Source organism: Dendrobium catenatum, unplaced genomic scaffold, assembly GCF_001605985.2.
Source record: "Dendrobium catenatum unplaced genomic scaffold, ASM160598v2 fragScaff_scaffold_390, whole genome shotgun sequence".
Taxonomy (NCBI): Eukaryota; Viridiplantae; Streptophyta; class Magnoliopsida; order Asparagales; family Orchidaceae; genus Dendrobium; species Dendrobium catenatum.
This window is the reverse complement of record NW_021318852.1, coordinates 2,338,396-2,363,545: the sequence shown is the minus strand read 5'-3', so window position 1 is coordinate 2,363,545 and position 25,150 is coordinate 2,338,396. Positions and strand designations below refer to the sequence as shown.

General features: G+C 31.1%; 1 protein-coding gene across 1 annotated transcript; it reads left to right on the top strand.

The window, feature by feature from the left end:
• The first annotated feature begins 8,574 nt into the window (after positions 1 to 8,574).
• Positions 8,575 to 24,757, top strand: LOC110104958 (zinc finger protein-like 1 homolog). Its single transcript, XM_020834275.2, has 9 exons — positions 8,575 to 8,765; positions 9,183 to 9,263; positions 15,028 to 15,142; positions 15,272 to 15,366; positions 16,516 to 16,587; positions 17,444 to 17,752; positions 17,874 to 17,982; positions 22,808 to 22,994; positions 24,326 to 24,757. Exons 1-9 carry the CDS (start codon positions 8,742 to 8,744, stop codon positions 24,411 to 24,413), a joined length of 1,080 nt encoding a protein of 359 aa, XP_020689934.1. The 5' UTR covers positions 8,575 to 8,741; the 3' UTR covers positions 24,414 to 24,757.
• The last annotated feature ends 393 nt before the right edge of the window (positions 24,758 to 25,150 follow it).

Genomic DNA, 25,150 nt, shown 5'->3' with positions numbered 1-25,150 from the left:
GAACACCCCTGCTAGGATGAGAGACATCCATAGCTCGAATTTATATGAACCACTATCCTTTAAGGATTAGCTGGATGTGGTGATTCATCAGAATGGTCATTTCACGCGAGTTCACTTATGGTGGCCGACCTTCTAGAAGGATAGTTAGATATCTATGTTGTACTTATTTAAGCATGTATGTGTATACACTAAGATGATAAACTAAATATATTAGGCATCTTTTTAAACTTAGCAAAATAAATGAAATAAAATTTTAAATTTCACAAGACTAAGCTCAAAAATAATTTGATAATTTACATCTTAGAATCCATTTTAAGTTTTTATTTACACTTTCTAAGTCACTTTAATGCAATTTGTAATTTTGAAAAATGATAAAACGTCCATACAAAAAAAAAAGTTTTGACTACCAGCTCTTGTTGGCCACAGGTGTGCACTAATGGGGCCCCGATTTGCTCTAACGGGTGACCTAAATGCCTTTGCTTTGCACCAACTGAGGGATTTTAAAGCTGTGATATTGGTGAAATTATTACGAGTTAGATTTGCCTATACATATGTGAAGGCGTCGACAAGCAAAATGGCGTGTTTGCACGTGAATGTAAGTCAACAAAGACGAGTGGATGGGGCGTAAGTGAGTCGAGCCGGCTTGAGCTCGACTCATTAACGAGCTCACGAGTTAAGTTTGTCGAGCGATGAGTTCGAGCTCGAGCCCGAGCTCACGAGTTAATTGAGCTCGTTGAGTCACTCAATTAACTTAAAATAATATTATATAATATATCGACCCAAAATTGATCAAACCTGAACTCGATCAACTCCAACCTAACTCCTTTAATAAATAGGTTAAAAATGCGGACCCGAACCCTATCCGCTAACAACTCGAATGACCTGAACCCAACCCTATAACCCGTTTTGATTTTAAACAAATTTATATCTTTTTAACAATAGATTTTAAATTAATTAATAAAAAATAAGACAATCATATTGATAAATAAAAGTAATTTAAATCAGTCATTTCGAGTCAAAACTGGGTTGATGGGACAACCCTAACGTGACCCATTTAATGAACGGGTCGATATTCCGAATCCGAATTTGACCTGTTTATAAAACTTGTCAACCCGAATCCCAATTTTTTTGGTTGATTTCGGGTCAGATTGACAGGTCGGATAATATTTTTGATACCCCTAAATACATGTATATCTCCCAAAAGTTTAATATAGTTGGTCTTCCCTGTCAAAATGCATTGCCTGAAGCTTGTGATCGAGGTGTCAATTATTAATGGTTGGTCGGGTTATCTTTTTGCCACCCCCATAAGAGCATATTTGGATATAATTGATTTGAAAGTCTTTGCTATCTCTGTTAGCTCTATAAAAGCATATTTAAGTGAAATTAGTTTGAATAAGTTTCAAACCAAGTGTAAACTTAGCTCAAATGTGATTTAAAGTTTTAAACTATGATTGAATGATTTTCAGATCTAGTTTAAGGCTTCATTTGCGACGATTTTTTTACTACATCTTAAAGCAGCTTTTTAGTACTTTTGTACTTAAAAATTGCTTTCCCAAATGAAACATAAGGCTTCATTTGGGATGACTTTCTTACTGCTTTATGAAGCATTATTCTAGTACAACAAATTTAGTTTAAAAATTTTTTGTATTAAAAAGATGTTTTAAAAAGTAGAAAAAAAATCACCACAAATGAAGCCTAAACAAATGAAGCCTAAATCATACTCATATAATATTTAGATCATGTTCTAATATTGTTTGAATAATGTATAAATAATTCTTAAACATTATAAAAAGCATATCTACCTTATTATTGCAATTTGAACTTAATTCAAACCTAATTCATTCCTTGGTATCACACTATGATTTTTTAGTTACAAATAATCTTATCATTAAATAAGGGTAGAACTTTTTTTTGGGACATTTAGGTCAATTAAGACAGACTCAGACACATAACGTATACATAAGACTCGAATCAGAGACCTCTTGGTTGGTAGCCTAAACTCCCAATCAACATACAAAGATGAGTTGTGTAAATAAGGGTAGAACCATGTTCGAAGTAATTTTGAATATGCACAACTGAATACATATTTAATGATCATACTAAGGACATTTATAGAATTATATAATGAATAATAAAATAGATGAGTACATGCATCAAAATTAATATTTAATAGTGTCACAATTAATATATAGTCACAATAAATAATATAGTCATAAAATGTGTAGTCATTTTTAATAGATTTCCCTCATACATTATCACAATGAATAACATAACCAAACCATCTCTCTAGAGATCAAAGTTATCAAGAAAAAAATTCACATGGTCATGTGATTTGTTAAGGTGGAAAGGAATAATGATATTGTAGTGTTAGTCTTGTATAGGAGAGATAAGAGAAGAGATCCAATGGGTTAGACTAACAAATCTTATCTCAACCCATCATCAAAGTCACATTGAGATAATCTAAGTTGATTAGTCTCCTAAAGGGACTACTCCCTAAGTTTAATTACACAAAAGATAATAAGGTAGTCTATGCTTTTCCATAAAACAAATAGTGAACAATTAGAAGAACTCTTTCTCCCCAAAGATCTTAGATTATAATAGCCTTCCCATTATTTTTGGGTTATAAGAATATTATATATATTAAGTGGCTTGATTAGAAACCCTAAATAGTTGCTTATTAAAATTTTTTGGCTAGATTATATTGTGTGATCTTATAATCATACAATATGATTAGTACATTTAAGTGATTTTCAAGAAAAAAATCTTTGTTTGATCAAACTATCTAATCCAATCATACAACACAATACATTTACCCAAGTTTGATTTTATTTTGCTCATGGATATGCATCTCATAATTAGGTAAATTACATATATTATCATAAAGTATGATTAGTTCAAGTTTACAATTCATCTAGTTAAATAAATAAGATAAGACAATTATGTAATTTTATTATAACTAATCATATGGTCTGATTATCATCATACAATATGATTAATCCAAGATTTTTAATTTTTAATTTCTCGTAATCAATATGAATTGATCTTTCAAAAGTTTCAAAATTATTATTCATATCGTACAATATGATACATCATCGTACAATACAATTGGCCAATAGTCAAGTTGTCTTTATTAACTACTTGAAATCAAAATTTAGTTTTTTTTTTTTTTTTTGAAATAAAAATTTAATTTTTTTTTTCAATTTTACTCTCATGTGTGTATGCACATTATTGTTATCATAAATCATATAATTGACACATAAAAGAAGATATAACTCAAAAATAAAATTATAAGTTTTGGATTTTTGTTAAACTTCTTTTATCTGATAGCTTTAGATTCTACATGAGCTTAGACTGAGTGAACCTTCTTCAGTATGTAATTGTCATCATATTTGTATGTCTAATTATTTTTTGGTCTTCTTCTAATCTATACATGTAATTATTAGTATAATCAGAAAGCCTACACACACAAAATAATTAGTAAAACATTAACAAATTCAACAATATTTGTGATCATTTAATTCTCAGTAAAGCTTGTCAATTCATGGGGTTTAGCATAAGGCCTAATCAATAGGTTAAATGGAGGTCCTAATTTCAACTAGTCTGAATGACACCAAATGGGCTAGGGTTGACTTTTCATGTTTAAATGGTTCAGAAAGATGAAGCCATGGAGCCTTAAGAGTCAAATCTTGTATGAACTACTTAGGTGCACCCCCAAGGAGTATTTGATTTGAACCTATTAAGCTAATTTGGTTAAAGTGTTCAAGGGGTCTAAATTAGGCTGAAATTCTTAGGTGTTAATGGTCACGTTAGAGGGAATAGCCCCATTAGGCCAATTAGGTGGAACCAATGGTCAATTAGGCTCAAGGGAAATTTCATTAAAGGTGATTGTTACATTAATTTATTCAAATGGGGTCAATTAGGTAAAAAAAGGGTAAGAGAATCCTAAAGGGTTAATTGGGCTAAGTTGGGTTAATGAACCTAATTAAATGGTAAATTGAGCTTAACTCATCTATGAGGTGTTCACTCAATTCAATTGGTATAGTTAATTTAAATCAATTTGTTCAAAATAACCAATTTGGTCATACAGGTTCATTTTGGTAAAATTAGTCTTCTGGCTAACTAAGTTAAATCAACAACCAATAGTACTCCAAAAGATCTAGTAATTAAAATAGTTTCGAAAAGTTAATTTGATTCAATTTGGTTGAAATTTTTAAATTGGAATATATGATTTTAACGGAATGAGTCAACTTTGGCTAAATGAATCAACTAGCCTATTAAAAGGTGAAGTAGGGATGATTCATTTATGGTTAACTTATTAAATATTTTCTAAGGCATAAAGGGAAATCACTTTTGTGAAACTAGTAAATTTGGTCTTATAAGGTCAGTAGGTATGTTTGGGTTCTTTGTCAAATGGTCCCATCAAATCTTACTAGGAGTTTATTTAACTCAAATAGCCTACTAATGAATTATTTGGAGCAATTCAAAAGGGTTTACCAAAATCAATTTGTTCTAATGTAGGATCTAGGCTCAATTGACCTAATTTAGTCATGTTGGGCCAATTGGGAATTAAAAAGGTTCTAGCTTACTCCAATGGTTAACTGTGGTTAAATAAGTTATAATTTTGTGGGCAGAATCCCATGAAAAAGTTATGGCTAAGTGTTTGGAAAATATTGTTAAAAATCACTTAATAAATCCAAAGGTCTAGATGATATTATGGTTGGTTTGGCTATTAACCAAATAAGGGATCAAAAGTTAAATCCATGAATCTTAAGGTTAATTATATTGAACAAGTACGTAATTGGGCCAATGAGAAGAAAATGAGTGCTTACGCCACTAATTAGATTTACATAGGTCTCTACTTAGGGATAAGCATAGAAAAAGGTTTGTCCTATGGCTAGCTAAGGCCAAAAATATATGAAGAGAAGAGAATTGAATTCAAGATAATTTAAAATTGAATGATATAATGAACTCCTCCCGTGGTCTTTTTAAGTTTAATATGATCCTATAGTTATTTTGAGATTAAATCCTATTCATCTTATACTATTGGCTATTGTAGGGTTTCATCTATGTTAAGATAGGAAAAAACATATGAGACTGATCTTGTCTTATAGACATCCATGTAAAGAGGAATGCTTCAAATATCTCTAGGAACAAGCTAGTTGTCCAAGTAAGGGAATTGAATTGTTCAATTTTAAATGATTGAAGTTGGGAATGGCAAGCCCAAACTCATCTTAATGAACTCACATCAATGTGTTGATTAATTTTTGCCAACATGATCTTTTATAATTTTTTAAAGATTCTTAATTAAGTACATAATATTTTGAATAACATACATCCATATTCCACAACTTAAAAAATTATAAAATTGTAATTATTTGGACTATTGAATTTAATGTACAAAATCAGATGATGAGAGAGTATCTTTTAAAGGTTTTTGATTGGTATTTACTTTTGATACTTCATTTATGCTAGCCCTCCTTTATTTATATGGTGATATCAATATCTTCTCTATGTGTAAACAGCCTAAACCCTTCTAATAATGCAAAAAAAAAAAGTATAATGAGCTTATTTTCTTATCAAATATTTGATTTGAATTAACATAAGGTTCACAATTATATCTATCATTAAAGTTTTAGACAATGCAACTTTCCATACCATCCAATGAACCTTACTCCATTTTATTAGATAATTTATGAATTATAGGTTACGACCAGACCCTATGCAACCCATATTCTCTAAAAAGTTATATTAGGCTAGGTGTAGGATAGATCATTTGCCATGATCTTTTATTGCGGATAATTTATTTTATTATCATTTAATTTATAATAGAACCACTAGAAATCATCAATATACAAAAAATATAGCAGCATCCAAAACATATACACATCATAGATTCATTCACATCAAAATGTGTTCTATAATAATCACTGTCTTTTCCATATTATCATCTAACATAAATATCCCATAATTAAAAAAGTAGTTATATTAATATAATTAATAACAAAAAAACTTCTAACACACTCCACCAAGGTCTTCTCTTTCTTTGAAACATATAATAATATATAGTAAGTGGACAGCTCTGTAGGTTACACAGAACCTAAATTTGTATTCAATGCAATTAATACAAAATAATATGCATGTAATCATGAAGGCTAAGCATATTCTAAATTAATATATTTTTATACTTACTCTTATGCATGTTTCTAGATAATGCAATCATGTTGAAATCATATGCTCATATATTCTAACGTTTCTCTCATATCATTATGTATACTTGTATGTCATTGCATGTAATATATGTGTATCATCATGTTTGTAGTATATCATCATATGTATCATATGTGGATCATCATATACATAATATATTATCATATGTATCATGTGTATATAGATATCATATGCTATAAGTAAGGAGTTTTAAAGTATCTTCATGTTGATGAACATCAATATTATGCATCATGTCATATCAGAAGCATTCGTGTTCATGTATATTAATACTATGCATCAATTCGTATTGGAAATTATCACCATGCATATCAATATGTATATCATCATGCATATCAACTCCATGTATTGTATCATATTAGAATTATTAGCATATGTAGTAATATGTACTATAAATCTATGTGTTTATCATGTACAACAATACTATGCATCATATCATACTAGTATCATCATGTATGCTAGTAGTAAGTATCATATTAAATCATTATATACATGATAATAATTTGTAGGATAGAACTATTAAAATAATTATGTATCATTATAAGGTATATTTATGTACATCATCATTGCATATAATATTATATCATATCATGTAAAATATCACTGCATCATATGCATATGTATCTTAAGCAAGGCAAGATTTTTTATTAATCATATTATACATATTCATCCCTATACAATATCACATACTATACAATAGTTGTTTTATCTCGTTATATCAGTATCAATATTAGTCATAGTAATAAGTTGGGTGGCATGATGTATAGAGTTGTCACTCCAATCATAATCATATTGTATTCCCTTATACCTCCCATCATATCATGTATCAAATTCATTTAAAAGACAGTTTAACGACCACCTTTTTACACAGGGTAATAACACGATAGTTAGTCTTTCTTGCATACACATTTCATGATAGATATGCATATATATCATATTTTATGTGCATATGAAATATCATGTAAAACATAATAATGATAGTCATATGCCACAAGGGATAACTTAAACTTAATATTTTTCATCCCAAATTTAATTCACAAATTTATTTCAATCCAAATTAACATAATCAAGGCATTATATATTTTTTAGAACATCAATAATGTCAAATATACTCATAAATCTAAATATGTTCTATTCAGATTATTGGGAGCCCTAATTACTTGAAAAAAATTGGTTATTATATTATACATTTGTCTAAAACCTATGGAACATTTCCTCATCACCAATGGCATACCTAATATATCTCTAGACCACTTGATGTGATTTTTGGCTACTTGTGCACTATAAACTCTAATAATTACAACTCTATAAGAGTGATTGAATACTTCATCCAATATAATAATATCATAATCAAATATATTTTGATAGAGTTAAACCTATTCCCTTTAAAAAAATCAATGCTTTTATGTGCTACAAAAATGAATTACTTTTTGTCTATTGGACAATGACGACTAATTAATGATATGGATCTATTGATTTGTGCCTTTGTCTAGGTAGATTTGTGAAATTTCTAGTTGAATACTTCTTATTTTTTCCTAGGCCTTCTTTGAAGTATAATGTTATGTGCAACATATTTATTAAGAACTACCATAGATGAAGCATTTAGTTAGGTTTCCATCACAAGTTTCTCATTAGTCTCAGTAATACTAATAGATTTGTTGTCATTGCTAACTTGCATAGCAAAATCCTTTCTTGATTATATATATATACTTAATAAGAGCATCCACTTTCTACTCCAATCTAAAAAAATAAGATTTGATCTTCTAAGTATAAACCTTTGTTCAGAAGTATACATTCAAACATAGAGGTTCAGGCTTGAACTGTGTTTCAAGCTTTTATTTTAAAGCTACTGGTGAAACCTATGCTCGAAACACAAGTTCTAATTAGGTCCAAACCTTATGGATTTAAACAAGTTATACAAAAATTAGAATGCGATTTGAATTAGGTTATTATGTCTTCAAACCTAATTAACACCTCAAATTGTATCTTGTTTGAATTTCTATTTGAACATCCATATTATGCAACGTTTGGGACAGCTTTTTTGCTGCTTCTTAAAACAATATTTTAGTACAAATATGAAAAATTTTATACTAAAAATTGCTTTAAGAATCAATAAAAAAGTTGTCTGAAACGAAGCCTTAATGTAAACATATAAAACTAAATTTTCCTATCAAAAAACATTACCACAAAGATAGAAGGGCTTATTACCATTTTCTTTGTGGGAATTCGAATCAAGAGTTACAATTTTTCCTTGTGTTAGAACAGAGAATCATGGCCGTTTGATAAGAGACAAACGGTCAACAAATAGCTTCTCCTTGCCAAAATGGACGGCAGAGATGTCTTGTTTACCGTGAGCTCGGTGCACCTCAAAAACTAAATTCGTTCCCTGGTCTTTCCCGTGCTAAGCCCATCACTCCGCTGCTCCGCCGTCTTCAGATCCCTCTCTCTCGCAGCTTTTGATCAATCCCGTCGATTTCATTCGCAAGCATTCTCTTTTCATTTCGATTTGATGCGCCATGGTGGTTTGCAAATGCCGCAAGGTACTCTCGATCGTTCGATTCCTCACTCTTCTTTGCCCTGTAGCCTTTGAAACTAAGGACCTCGTCACTGAAAAACACGCCTTTAGATTCTCCATCATTAAGATCCATTGAATGGGATTTGGGCCTCGCATTCGATTTCATGCGGATCTCTGCAATTGTCGACCCTGTCATGCTTTTCTCGGGAAATAAGGGATTGGTGTTATCTATCGTATATTGAATGACTCTGGTTTGTAGTCTGTGGAGTTTCACCTTTCGATCGAAGGTGTTTGCCTTGGCGGTTGGGTGAAATTGAAGTCTTTTCTAGGTTTACTTCACCTGGAGTGATCGTGAAGCTTTTTTCAGGATGTTTTTATTTGATTGAATCTAGTTTGCAGGTTTTGAGTGATTACTGATGGGTGTGGATGCTTGGGATTTCAGGCAACTCGGATTTACTGCTTTGTGCATAAGGTTCCTGTATGCGGGGAATGCATTTGTTTTCCCGAGCATCAAATCTGTGTGGTAATTTCCTCATTTTGTTATGCTTCTTTTATGCTGATATATAGTGTTCATTCTATGGGAACTGTTGATTTTATTGGAATAACGATTAACTTTCAAAATTATGAGTGCTTGTTTAACAGGAGGATATGGTTATTATTTATTTTCGTTTTTGCCCTCTTGCCCTCCATGGTCTATAGCAACTTCATGGTAGCTTTTAATTCATTTTCTTCCATTATGTCTTCATTGGGCATGATTTGAAGTTTGAAGTGAGACTTGGCAGTTGATAAGGCTAGAAATACGCCTAAGGGTTTTGATTTGAGTTTAGTATAATTCTAGTGAAGATATTTAGTTCTAAGGATTAGGTATTTTGGATTAATGGATAGGGAAACACCTTGTTTAAAGAGTGCCACCTTCAATGAGTAATAAACTGGCTGCCCTACTCTCAATCGTTTGTGTCAGCTGCTGGCAACCATCACAGAGTATCGTAGACTTTTTGTCCTACAATAAATCTTCAACTACAATTTCTTCATCTTAGATGTCATATTGATTTAATCCTTGCTTCACCAATTTGTTAGGAATATTCATCTACACATGACTTACATGATGTTGATTTCGAATGTCCAAGAGCTTTTTCAAAAGATTTGCATTTCCTTAGATTTATTTATCATATTTGTTCTCCCCTTGCTCCCTTTCTCTCTCCCCCACCTTTCTAGGATTTTTGCTAATATTTGGAATGACTGCACCAATATGGTGGACCATGAAAACTTTCAATTATTTTCAGTAATCAGTATCATTTTACTTCCTAAATTTCACTCCTGTTTGATGCAACAATAGCGAGTATTCATTTTGGGATTGTAGATTTTATTTCAGCTGGCTGTTTGTTGCATCCTAAAATATCTCTTATTGTCACATTTCTATAAGAAATGTTATGTTGTTGCCACATTTCTATTATGTGGCTTCTATTTTAGCATGTGATTCTCCATGCACCAACTTGCGAGATTTTGTTTCATGAAGATTTCTTTTGCTGACTAATTTACATAATATTCATAACATGCATGCATCTCTACATGCTTTAGAATAAAAACAAAGTATTGGATGCCTTTTTGATCTTTAAGGTAGAAGTAGAGAGGCAATGTAAAAATAAATGAAGATCGTGAGATCTGGTGGTGATTTTTTTTAGGAGATACACTGAAGCTGATCAAATGCTTCATCCATTTGCAAAGTTTCTTCAAAATAATAGGATTGCTATCCAATACAATTTATCTAGCTCATTTGATCAGAAAGGTGTGGCTGAGAGAAGGAATCGAACATTGATGTTTATGCTGAGGAGCATGATTAGCCACTATAAATTACCTAAGTTATTATACATTGAAGCTCTCAAGACAACGGTGTATATACTAAACCAACTTCCAACCAAGGTAGTTTCCAAAACACTTTTTGAAAACACTTTTTGAATTATGGAAAGGTTGAATACCGAGTTTGCAACATTTATGTGTATGGAGATGCCCATGTGAAGTGAGACTTTATAATCCATAAGAAAAGATAACTGGATCCCATGACTTTTAGTGGATATTTATTAGATATGCTGAGAAATCTAAGGGTTGCAAATTTTATTATCCATTCAGGAGCACTATGATAGTGGAAATAAAAAATTCGAAGTTCCTTGAAAATAAATTGATTAGTTGGAGTGATCAATTAAAGAGTAGTTTTTGAAAAGGAATATGCTGATGCTCAACCTTCTATTTCAAGTGATATGTTGATTGTCATTCCTAACACTCCCAAGTCCAAATGGGTGTTAGATAACTAATAATTAGGATTCCACAAGTTTCTAATAATGAACCAATAGATTCAGTTATTGATGAGTTATCATATATAGTTGATCAACCAACTTCACAAGAGGAAGTTCTTACAACATTAAGAAGATATACTAGGGAAAGAAGATCAACAATTTCTAATGAGTACATTGTGTATCTTCAAGAGCCGGGCTATTAGAGATGGAAGTGATTCTGAAATATTTTCACGTATAATGAATTATAAAGAATCCATTTTATGGTATGCTTCCATGAAAGTTGAGATGAATTCCTTGGCACATAATGGAGTCTGTGATCCCATTGAGTAGCATGATGGTGCAAAAGTTATTGTTTGTAAATGGGTCTACAAAGTGAAGAGAGAGTCATTAGACAATAGAGAGATATAAAGCAATACTCATTGTCAAAGGATTAACTCAACAAGGGGGAATTGATTGTTAGGAATCTCCTGTATCTAAGAAAGATTCCTTCCAAATTATCATTACACTTATTGCATATTTGGACTTAGACTAAAACAAATGGATATGAAAATTGCATTTCTTTTTGAAGATCTAGAGCAGAAGGTTTATATGAAACATTCATAAGGATTCTTATTTAGTGATGTTGAGTAGTTAGTGTGCAAGTTCTAGAGGTTTCTATATGGATTGAAACAAGCCTCTCATTAATGGTAATTAAAATTTCATGATGTGTTCTCTTCATTTGTATTTGTGAGAAATATTATTGATCGATGTATATACCAGAAGGTTAGTGGGAGAATTTTTTTTTCTAATCTTATATGTAGATGATTTTTTACTTGCAACGATTGATAAATGTTTATTACATGAGGTGAAATAATTTCTCGAAGAATTTTGTATACATCTTTATATTTGCTGGTAGAGTTGTATCTTGGAGGAATGCTAAGAAAAATTTGGCTGTTGCTTCTACTATGAAAGTCGAGTTTTTATCTTATTTTGAGGCTACCTCTTATAGTGTATTGTTTAAGTGTTATTGGTATGATAAGCATTACTAGAGTTAGACTTGAAATAAATATGGAGTTTATTTATTATGTAGGTATATGCATAAGAGACATTTATTAAGATATATGGGAGATAATACACTCTCTTTGAGGACCTATCATCATGATCCTTGAATTTTGTTTCTTAAAATAGTAATGATGAAATATTTGGATCAACTGGGAGATGTCAGTTTTAATAACAAATTATATTTGAAATAAGTTATAATGAAATTTTTATATCTTATTGCATGTTGAATAAGGTCAAAATATAATCTAAATTTTTCTCCAAAAGTCAAAAATGCAGATAACTTTTTTTTTTTTTTACTAAAACTATCCATTCTGTTCTTAAGAACTTCTATGAAAAATAGAAGTTTTACATATGTGTTAAGATGGCTTTTTGGGTCTCTAAACTTTCAACCTTATTCAGAAAATACAACATCAATTTGATCTTTGAAAAGGTTAGAAGTGCTCAACATTTGTAGTAATCAACAAATATCCTTGGCTGGTCTAGGTTGGAGTTATGTTATATTCTGCATTTAAGATTCAATCTTTCTTTTCGATTTGATTTTGGAAAGATGTATAGAATCTAAAATAATTTCATTCATCTGATTCTGAATCTGAAATTATGGATATAATCAAAATTTTAAATTTCGCACTCTAATAAATGATTGATCGCATGTGAAAATTTGGATTTGGTAAATATATGATTTTGTGATTTAAAAATATATATAAGATTCATAATAATACCTTTTATTTCTTACATGTAGAATGATTATAATGGCCTTGGAAATGATCCTAAAAACATTTCCCCACAATATAGGTAATTGTATGCAAATACAGATACAAAGAGGCTGTCTTTATTTGTAGAAATGATGTGATAATCAGCCTCAGTTTCATAATTCCATCTATTGAATTAGAACTTCCATTTGTATGAAATAAATTATTTAATTGACATAAATTGAATCAAACTTCTGGATCCAATGCTTCATTTATATTTTGCCCCCTCTTTTTAAGTGCAACTAAATAACATCAATGACTGGCTCTGATATCAAATATAAGAAATAAATAATGATATTCAATATCTTAAATATATTTTTAAATCACAAAATCATATGTTTTTCAAATCCAAGAATTTGTATGTGATCAATCATTTGTTGAAGTGTGGAATATAAAATTTTATTATAGACATAATTTAAACTCTAGAATCAGATGAAAGAGATCATTTTGGATTCTATACATATTTGCAAAATCAAATCCCAAAGGAAGATCGAATCTTAATATAGGAATTAACATACCTCTCGCCATTGACATATGTCGATTAGCACAGATTTTGAGTGCTTCTAAACCTTCTCAAATATCAAATTGATTGTTTATTTCGTGAATGAGATTGATTACACATATATACTACTTCTATTCATCATAGAAGTTCTTATTGATAAGAATGGATAGTTTTTTAACTAAAAATGCTTTTATTAATCAAAAAATGGTTATCCACGTTTTTACCTTTTGGAGGGAATTTTGTATCATATTTTGAACTTAATCAAAATGGGATAAGTTACAAACACTGTATAATAACTTATTTAAATATATTAGTTATAAAAACTAACATTTAGATAGGACATTGAACCAAAAGAATGAAAGATTCAAGGTTGAAATGTTAAATTGAGGTTTAAATCAGATTATGTAATAAATATTAAACTTATTTAAATATTACTTAAACTATAATACAAATATGTAATAAAAATAAAAATTTGAAAAAGACATCAACTCAAATCACCAATGTATCTAATAGAAAACTTAACAAGTATCATGTACATTGTCCTTCTGGATTTTTCCCTTCCTTGTAAAGTATTCAACATCACTAGCCTTATGCTAACTCTTATTAATACAACAACAACAACATCAAGCCTTTATCCCACTACGTGGGGTCGGCTACATGAATCCTTTTTCTCCATTGTGACATATTAAAAGTCAAATTCTCATTTAAATCTAATAAAGAAAGATCATTCCTAATATTTTCTAACCAAATCTTTGTTGGTCTGCCTCTACCTTTTTTTAATATAAGTCAAATCTAATACCTCTACTTTCCTAACCGGGTCATCGGAAGGCTGCCGAAGAGATTATTAAAAAAATAATAATAATTTGAAATGAAAAGCATGTTTTCTTTTTGAGAAATATGGTTATTATAATTATTTGTGGAGTAATTCAAATCATTGTGCTTATAGGTTTGTAACTTAAATAAATATTTGAGGAGTTATGAGGTTAGGACTTGAGGTTTATAATTTAAATAGTTTTATTTATTCTAAATTATTTATATTTAGCCTCCTGGTTAAAAATAAATGACAAGAAAATGATAAGTTATGAACTGGGTGGTTTATTGAAATCACGAAGGGTTAATCAGTTCAATCGCCTATTCTACCTATTTCAATCTGCTATTCTATCGAATTCAATATGGTTATGAGTGATTGAGATGTGGACCGAACTTGTTTGGAGATCGATTCACTAATGAACTGGTCGGATCAACTAGTTTGGTCCAGTTAAGAATACTGGTTATAAAGAGTTAGATTTATGCAACACTTAAGCAAAGTAAAATCAATATCAAATCAAAGTAATATGCAATAGAATGTTTTACTTTCTTCAGAGTCTCTTATTTATAACCGCATATTCTCCCATAATTTATAATTAAAAAAAATTAATAATTAGAGTAGATATTTAACAGAAGTTGAGAAGCCCATATATAACTAGATATTTCATTATAAATTATGGACTAATTCAACTTCTTATTTTCCTTGTATGGAAAATTTTACCTTTATGTGGAACTAAATCAGCACACAGATGCCTTCCAAATATGCATCATTTTTTTCTGTTATAATATCATAAATGTATTTATCACGTTTGTAATTTTATTATTACTTTCTATATTATAATTCTATGCATGTCAGGTCTTTCAATAGAAAATTGATGGACCTTATTGATTTTGTAGGTCCAAAAATACTCCGATTGGGTAGTTAATGGAGACTATGATTGGCCTCCTACTTGTCCGCGGTGCCAAGCTGAGATTGAAGCTGGAAGTGAAACTATTCGATTGGGTTGCTTGCGTATGAAATAAGTCATTTGTGATTGTTTCTTTGTCATTTGCGAAGTTTATTTCTTGCATGAAAACTTAATTTTGCAGAAGCACTTTTGCCTCACTATTATTTTACCTTGTTTTGTTTTTGCCATTGCAGATGTTATGCACACCAATTGTTTGGTGTTACATATTCAAAGCTTTCCATACCAAACTGCACCAGCAGGATATGTTTGCCCTTCGTGTTCATCCCCTGTAAGCCTCATCATCTTTTTCTCCCACTTGCCCCCTTTTTTATTTTGTTTTTCAAAATTTCTGACCATGGTTTGGTATCATTGAATCTTACACTTTATTAGCATAAAGGAAGATATATTCTTCTTTGATATGTCCTCAATCCTCTTGCATGCATGTGCATGTGAAATTTTATTTGAAAGCAATGGTAAGTTGCCCTTGTCTAAGATCAATTTAAATAACCAACCTAATTAATCTCATCTGTTTGTTAGTATGAGGAATTTTTTTTTTTGTTATGATAGCTACTGCATTGCTTTACTGGAAGAGGTAAGGTATAAAAGGTTTTTATTGGTATTCAACTCTGGTTGACTCCAGCCCATACACATGGACAATTTGATAATTTGGCTAGAAGTCCTTTGTTTTGGCAATATAGTTCAGGCAGGTTGATTTGTTATGGAAGGCAACGCAGACCTGTTCTGGGATGCTTTATTCTCTATTCTGAACCCAGAATCAGCTCAAGCTCCAATCCAAGCAGCGAGCTAACTTGATATTAATTGAAGTTCTTATTTATGTATGGGAACTCTTGTTTGTGTACTTTGATGGCGCTTCCTTTGAATGTGCGAACCTATATTATGTCAATGCGTACAGAAGTTGTAGTTTCATGCTAACTTTCAGATACAAATTGTTCTTTCGTCTCCCAGGTTTATTGGTCTAGAAAAAAAGGAAAAAATTGGAGCACATATTCTGAGCTGCAAGAGATTTAGACTACATGTTGATATTTTCTGCTTTATTTGAAGTACTTGAAAGTTGCTTATAACTTACCATATAATAACTTTTCATTAAGCTTGATTATATCATATTATATTGGATTTATTTGAATTGTTGGCATTTAGTTTTATTAGAGCTACTATTTGTGAGGTTCACCTATGAAAAGAGGTTCACCAGGTGATGCTTAGAGTGTATTGGCAAAGTTGAATGAAACAAAATCATTTCCTTAAGTATGAAGTAGGCAGTTAACTATATCTTGAATGTTGAATTCATGATTTTTTTTATTGAACTACTTTTTCATTGGAAAATGCCAACCAAATTGTGACAATTGTGATACAGTGAAGCTGGCTAAAATCATATTATTCTTTAATATTTTTGTTACTGAATACTTTATAATGTGTGCAGATATGGCCACCTAAAAATATTAAAGATACTGGATCTTACTTGCACACGAAACTGAAAGAAGCAATTATTCAGGTCAGCTTGATTCTAACAAATCTTCTTAATGATCAGGACTACTATTTCGGTATTTCCCCATCTAATTGTAAAAAATCTTCGCTATATTCAGGTGAGCTTGATTGTAGCTCGTTGAATGATTTAACTATACCATCGTTCTGTGTAATTTCTCCTACTGGTTGTTGTTGCAAATTTTATGTAAGATCACCTTTACATAACCACCTGCTTCATGCACTCTCATTATGGTAATATCCTTAGTTAAAGGCTGGTTACAGATGAACTTGTAGATAATCAGCGTATGAGCCACAAAAAATGGGCATGTATATATATATATATATATATATCTACTGAAAATCATAACATGTTTTCAAACCTTACCATTGAAAGTTACCCAATTCCTCTACCATGGCCTTTAAAAACTATATTTTCTCTGATCAAGTAATTATTTGTTAATGTGTGCCTTTTTTATTCTTTTGTCCTAAGTATATAACTTGTTATGAGAAACCAGCTTCTTTTGAGAAGAATTACCAAAGATGAGCTTTGGAGGAGTTCCTTATTAAATGAGTCGAAGTAACATTTAGGTTTCGTTTGGGATGGCTTTCTTAATGCTTCTTAAAATAACTTTTGAGTACAAAAATTTTAACTTCTGTACTAAAAAATTGTTTTAAAAAGCAGTAAGAAAGTCGTCCCAAACGAAGCCTTAATTAGCAGATGTATTGCTCCTTGTTTTGGTATACTTAGGTTTATATTTTATTCTGTTTATGCCTATCTTGTTTCTCAGTCTCTTACTTCTGACTGAAGTTGCCACCGGTCCATGGTAGTAGTTCAAAATTTCACCATTCTAGTTCATGATGAAGTTAAGTTTCATTTATTTCAGAGTGGCTTGGAGAAAAATATATTTGGAAATTACCTGGTGTCATTACCTCCTGTGGAGCCCCGAGCTACTCCTCCTGCTTTTGCTTCAGATCCTCTTGTTCACATATCCTCTGCTGATGATGGAGAGAAGATCAATGCCAATTCATTTGACTCTATTAAAGATAAAAGTATGGCTTCTTCTTTGGGTGGAATAGCATCTCTCAAGAATTCTGAAGAAGATATTGTGGAAATAGAAGGCCCTAGCTCTGTAGGAAATCATTTCATGTCCGATCAAGATCCCAATTTTATGAAAAGCAAGAATGCTACAACTGTAAGTTATAGATTTTTAGTACCATTTGTTCTATATGTTTATATGTTTCTTTTCAGGCTGTCTGCGAATAGACTAACCCCCTTATTCCCTTATGTATTTCTTATATTTGAACATTATACAGCCTGGTGCTACTACACGAAAGGGAAGCTACCATGTTGAACGGCAAAGCTCTGAAGTCTCTTATTTTGCAGATGATGAAGATGGGACACATAGAAAGTATAGCCGAAGGGGTAAGTCGATATATTGCTTAAATTTATGATGTTAATGCATCTTTGTTTTTAATTTGGAACTCTTTGCTTGATTACAAGTTGGCTGAGTGTGGAAGTGTTTAAGAGCAATTGCAGTGGGATTTGTAACACAAGCTCATGGGAACATGTATTTCGAACTCACTAAAATTGGCTTCATCAAAGCCTTTCTAGGTTCCATAATTAATCACCCAAGATAAATGCAATGATACACTTAGGGATTTAGTTCAAGCAAGCTAATTACTGGTTTGGGTAATTAATCAAAACTACACATTCTTAGTTTTTGGCGCTAACTAATTTCACTAGGGGGTTAGCGGCTTTGAAAAATTAAATGCAAGATTTCTACAATGACCTAATGTTTAGTTGGGGGGCTCCTAGTCACATGCAAGGATTTGAAGACCTAGGGGGCTCTAAGTTTCATATAATTACCTCACCGGAGCAAGTCAACAGTGCGATCGATTTGCTCTCGCCTTGCAAAGGTGAGATGGAGGGAGGAGAAAGTTGTCTAAGTATCTCCACATTCCCTTGCAAATAGTACAAAGAGAGAAGTAGGTGTCAGAAATCTGTATATTCAAATGTACAAGTTAACATGTATATATAAGCATGATGATGACATAAAGATGATTAATACAATCTAGATGTTATTTACAACATCTTAAAATCATCTCAACACTTTACAATTCATAATAAGTATTTGATGATTGTAAGACTTTCAAATAACTAAACAAATAAATAATAACTCTTCCCTTTATTACAAGAATTCAATGAAAGGAATATAAAGAAAAAAAAGAGATACAATCATAGTTCAATGAAGTTGCATCTGTATTTAATGTCAAAGCACAGAAGAATATATGAAATTATCCAATCTAATCACGACTCTTTGAATATTGAATATATACATGCTATTGGGATACAAATATGCATAATAACTTTCCAATTTTGATATAATTCGTTAATATCAAACATATTTATATAGTCTCTTACTTTAAATTTATGTAAGTGCCATATCTGCATATGTGGTAATGGGCAACATGTTCAACATATAACTATTAAAATATGAAATGACCATCCCATTTTATACATCAGTCTAATTTATACATCAGTCTAATTCATATTGAAGGATCGTTCCATTTTAAAAGGGATTTTTGCATTTAAATATATTTTTAATGACATCCTTTTTTTATTGAATAAGATCCCATGCAATTGATTTCATCAATATACATTTGAGTTAATAAAATTTTGACAAAGCCTTGCAATTAGATAGGGCCATTAGAATGAAAGGCTAATAAAAGTATATGAGAAATTAAGCAGTTAATGGGAATGAATCTATTGATCACTTTCCGAATCATACACATTTAATTTACATTTAAACTATTATTCACTCAAATATTAGAGCATAAATACCTTTACAAAACTCTATAACTAAACACCGTTTAATATAATGATTGGAAAATAAACTTGCATTGAAATTCGAGCTAGTCAATAAAATATTTGAGCATGCATCTTCATAAGAACCTATCCAAACTGGTGATGAAATGCACAATAATATAAATGCATGAATGATCTACGCTTGCCACCATTCAAGAGGTGATTGGATCAACACATGAAAAAAAAAAAAAAAAACACGGGCATATGTGCAAAGATTCAAGTATGATTGTGGTTCACCTTACCTTTTATTTAATATATAAATATAACCAAATTAATCCAACATACCTAGTTCATATGGTTACCACATTTAATATTTGGGGATTTACCATTTTCTTATATATGAAAGGTGGATAACATTCCTGTATAATTTTATATATCTCTTTAAACCCAAATCAATCAAATTAGTGAGGTATTAGAAACTTTTATTCATCAGCCATTTGTATGTTTTCTTTATTTCTTTTTTCTTTTTTTTATAACAAAACGAGAGCATATAATCATTGCTCTTTTAAAATTACATCAAAGGAAAGTAATGAGTGGTTGTTGTAGCTTTATGACAATAAACAATATTAACATAGTAGGGGTCTAGTGATTCGCTCTTGAGTTTCTTAATTAAACACAAAAGGAAGCTATTATGTAACACCTAAGCAAACTGAGAGTGTAAAGACGATATGTTTCTTCAAAATTTATACATGGAGTTTTGAATTGCATACCACATGAAACAATACTATAAACCAGTTCAGTTTTTTTTTTTAAACAGATTTTTACATGCGAAGATTCGGTCTCAATTGATACAAAGTTACAAACCAAGCCATAGGACTTGTTCATGCTCCAAGAAACTTTTCATTTCAGTTTTTTTTTTATATATATGCATTCCTGAATCGATATCATATAAACCAAAGTAAACCATAGAAATTTCATTCATACTAACAAGATCGATTTAAGCTGAACAATCTCCTCTTTTTGCTTTATTCATTTCGATTTTAAGGAAATAGAAAAGTAAATCATAGAAATTTCATTCATACTAACTAGATCGATTTAACCTGAACATATCTCCTATTTTTTGCTTTATTCATTTTGATTTTAAGGAATTAGAATAAGGGACTAAAACACGTCTATTTAAAAATAAAGCAATGCAAAGTACAGCCACTTGGTTGTAACAATAGAAAATTCATTGCTGGATAGTTTAAGAGATAAATCAACTACCTACGGCCAATGTCTTTGGCATTCTTCCTTGTTACAGCCAACTGAGAACAAATAAAAGTAAAATATACATATAGAAATGTATACATTTTTTTTACAGATTTTTTTCCTCTTCACAAGCTTTTGTTCATTCACTTAGTTGAATGAAAGAAGACAAAACAAAAAGAAAATACCTCTTTCTCTATGTTTGGATGGAAGAAAAGCAACCAACTCTCCTTTCTTTTTGTCGAAGTAGTTGGAATGGCGATAAGAGGTTGCTCGATCAAGAGGAGCTGCTCGTGTGAGTGTGAACAGAGTCGGGGGCTTTGGCCTCCTTGGCGTGTGAGAGCATGAGGGAAATAGGTTGGTAAGGAAGTCAGCACAGTGAAGCAGGAGCAATTGAATGGGTGGGGGGCAGCTTCCTATGTGTGAAGGAGAAATGAGAGGGAGAGAGCTGCTCTATGTCTAATCGAGAGATGGAGAGCACCATAGGAGAGGTCCTCGGCTACTTTTTTTCTCTACACTGTACTGTCTCCATCTTGGAGTGTGGAAGTTGGAAAAGTATTTTAGGAGGTAGGAGTTTTTTTTTTTTTTTTGTCTTTTTGTGAGATTATGATGATAAATTTTTAATCCAAAATCAAATTGCTACTACTATATGCTAAGTTTTTATCTTATACCAACTAGCCTTAATCAAAAGTTCTTTCTCATCACCTAGAGTAGTAATTAATTATAGAGACTCGCGCTTATGAAATATTTGGAACTAAATCATGAAGTTTTTCATAAAATGAGGGTAAAATCTCAGGGTATTATTTTATTTGCAACCTCATATGTCTTATGAAAAATTGAACCTGAACATCTAAACTCTCTTACAAAGTTGGGGAGTAAAATTTCAAAAATTTCACAGCCCATTATTTTGTAATTATAATCTTATTTAAATCCATAAAATATGGATTTAAGTGATTGTATTTGTTTTAATCGTACTATGAATGAGTTTTGAAGTGGGGTTTCTTATTCTCTATCCATCAAGTTTGACCTCATAAACTTACTGCACCCCTTTTTATTCTTAATGGTTCTCTCTTTTTGCAAAACATGCATCTCAAAATTTCTTTTTTGCTCTTACATAAATAATATTTTTTATTATCTCAAACTCGAAAATTTCAAGGAACTAAGAGATACAGTTCTCTTCAATCTTCATACATCTAAAGGGTTAGTTGAAGAGTGGCAATAAGAGGAAAAGGAGGATTAAGAAAATCATCATCTTAAAGGCCATATCTAATCTCAACAAATGGGCATAAAAAACATCTCTTTCTACATAAATTGGTATAAGTGTCAATTTTTAGAAGGAAATTATATACATTCCTATATATTCATACCTTTTCTTACTTAACCAACACTGAACCGAATTTAGAATTAAAAGGGAGGGAAAAAAGTCCTTTTTTATAAGTTATCATCACATGTATATATAATTTCAAGACTTTTTACTTGATGATGGGAGATCATATAATATGCCAGGCTCTTGAATTCCAATGAGAGATCATATATAATTTCTAGAAATTTAGGCACTTGTGTTACCTCCAATTCACAAACGTAATCCTCATGCTGAGTAAGCATATGAGGATTATTATTGTGGTAATCCATATTTTGCATATTTTCCCATTTTTTCGCCAACTTACAATAGTCACATTAAATTCCTTTATCATTGCATTTAATGTTTAAAATATGAGTTAAATCACTGAACAATTCTCAACCTTTATATTTTTAAATTGAAAATATATTTTGGAGCTTTTATGATAATTCTTGCCCCATAAAATGGTTTTCTAATTGGACCTTATTAAACGAGACCTTCCAGGATTAAACAAATTTTACAAATCTATTCTTTTTTATGTATAACCTCCTTTTTTTATGACATCAACACGTGAACTCTACTCAAAGATCCAAGAATTGGCTTCCCCAATTCTGCTTTCAATTGTGTAAGAATTCCTTGGACTAACCATTATTATTGATTATGTGCATTTTTTATTTTTAGTATCCAATTTCTATTTCTAAATGTTTCAAAGCATGATATTTTTTAATATTGAAATGCATTTATTGTAGATAATTTTGCATGAATCTGTTTATTTGACTGAAACATGGATTTTCTGAAGATATCAAATTGATTTACTTTCATGAACTTAAGTCTAACTGATTAAACTTTCCATTTCAGGCCCCTTTGGTCACAAATTTCTGAGAATGTTACTTCCCTTCTGGTCTACCGCACTGCCGACCCTACCTGTGACTGCTCCATCCCGCAAAGAGAGATCTAATGCAGATGATGCTCAAGAAGGACGTGTGCGTCAGCAAAGACCTTCAAGAACGGATCCCAGGAAAATTTTACTTGTGCTGGCAATCATGTAGGTTCTCTGGTTACTAGACTGTTTTTTGTTTCCTTTGAAAAATAATTATTGAACTAAACTCTCTTGGATCCATTAACATAGGCTTCGTTTGGGACGGCTTTCTTAAAGCAGTATTCAAAATTTTTATATTTTGAAAGCTGCTTTAAGAAGCAGTAAGAAAGCCATCCCAAACAGGACCATAGTGTTTTGTAAAATTTATCTTCAAGTCACTACAATAATCTCACATCACATAGTATTTTTGAGGCTTGTGAAATTTAACCACTCAACTATAACTCTTGAAATTATGTCATCTATTTCTCAATTCTTTTATTGTAAACCCAAGACACATCAATTGATTACACATTTGTATCGCTTAATCTTCTTGCAATATTGCCTTACTTATGCACCCATAATATTATATATCATATCCTTGTTTTCTGTTGCATTATGATAAGCTTATGTTCTTTTAAGCATTTATCCAATGCTTTAACTTTCCACTCATTTAAGTTAAGGCCACACATTCACTTGTAAACTTGTTGACATCAATAAATAACATGTAATAAGTCATTTGACATTAAACATTTGTTCTCTATATCAATAGAAAGACTAAATAAAAAGATCCTTGTTATCTTATGATGATTGGGAATTATTGGTTCCCCCACAACTACTTTTGATTCTGGTTAATGCTTCTTCATGCTTATCTTTAATAGTTTCAATGTACCTTAAACATTTTTTTTGGATGTGCAGTTAATCAATTCTTTTGTCACATTTATCTTCTCAAGATCAACAAAAATTTTATGAAGATCATTTCATTGCTCTCTTTACTTTTATTTTAGTTACCTTAGCCCAAATCACTTTTATAGTTAATCTTCCTGGTTTGAAATTTAAATACATATATGTTTTTAATAAGCTTATGTTCCATTATCACCCCTCATAATTTTATCGTATGGTTTGTGGGATTTATTGTCAAGATGGTATGCTGATATGTCCTTAGAATTAGCCTTATTTACATTGCCATACTGAGGCTTCATTTGGGACGACTTTCTTACTGCTTTTTAAAATAATTTTCTAGTATAATTTTTTTTTTTGGTACTAAAAAATTCCTTTAAGAAGCAGTAATAAAGCCGTCTCAAATGAAGCTTGAATGTTCCCACCAATCGGTTGCAAGTATGATGCTTTACTGTAACTTTAGCTCCCATGAGCTGTTATATTTTCCTCTTTTTCTTCTATAAGCTTTCCTGCTAGACGATATTCCCGGCATCCTTATTTTTGGCCTCTAATGGCGAGCATTTAGAAGAAATGGTTAATATGTGAAAGAAAATTTATGCTGATTACATGTTGATCTACAGGGCATGCATGGCAACTATGGGAATTTTGTACTATCGCTTGGCTCAACGTAACTTTGGCGTCGACATTCCAGAAGATTTACCTCAATGAGGAGAGAGGTCCTTTATCCTTATTTTATGCTTATTCTTTTGTAGAGGTGCACTTTTTGAGGGCTTTGTTGATACAAAATTTTCTTTGGGACGATTTTCTTATTGATTCTTAAAGTACTTTTTTAGTAAAAAATTATAATTTTTTACTAAAAAAGCTGCTTTAAGAAGCAGTAAAAAATCGTCCCAAACGAAACCTAAATCTGCTTTCTAATGCTTCATGAGGAAATGCTGCATGGGGAACTGTTTTCTATTGTAGGGAATGCTTCTGTGGCTCTGTTTGAGTTTTTACTTATTTATTATATGAATTCTTTTACTTGTGGAAAATGAGATGTTCCATCTTTCACCTTTCCCTTTTCGTGGTGCTGAGTTGCTCATGGAGTTTTTTGTAGGGGCCTTGAATGATTAGCTTGGGTTTTTAACTCAAGTTTTGTTTGGGACAACTTTTTTATTGCTTTATAAAACAGTTTTTTAGTATAAAAGTCTCTTGAACTTGAAAATTTTGTTCTAAAATGCTGCTTTTAGAAGTATTAAGAAAGCTGTCCCAAACGAAACCTCAATCTAGTGAAATAAGGAATCTATGTATTATCTTGGTTTTGTGAAGGGCGTACAAGTCTGCTACCTTAAAACTTTGTTTAGATCTATTTAAAATGCAAATCGTCATGGCACTAGTACGACTCAATTTGAACCTAGCTTGTGGTAGGTGTTAGGCTTCATTTGAGATGACTTTGTTACTGCTTT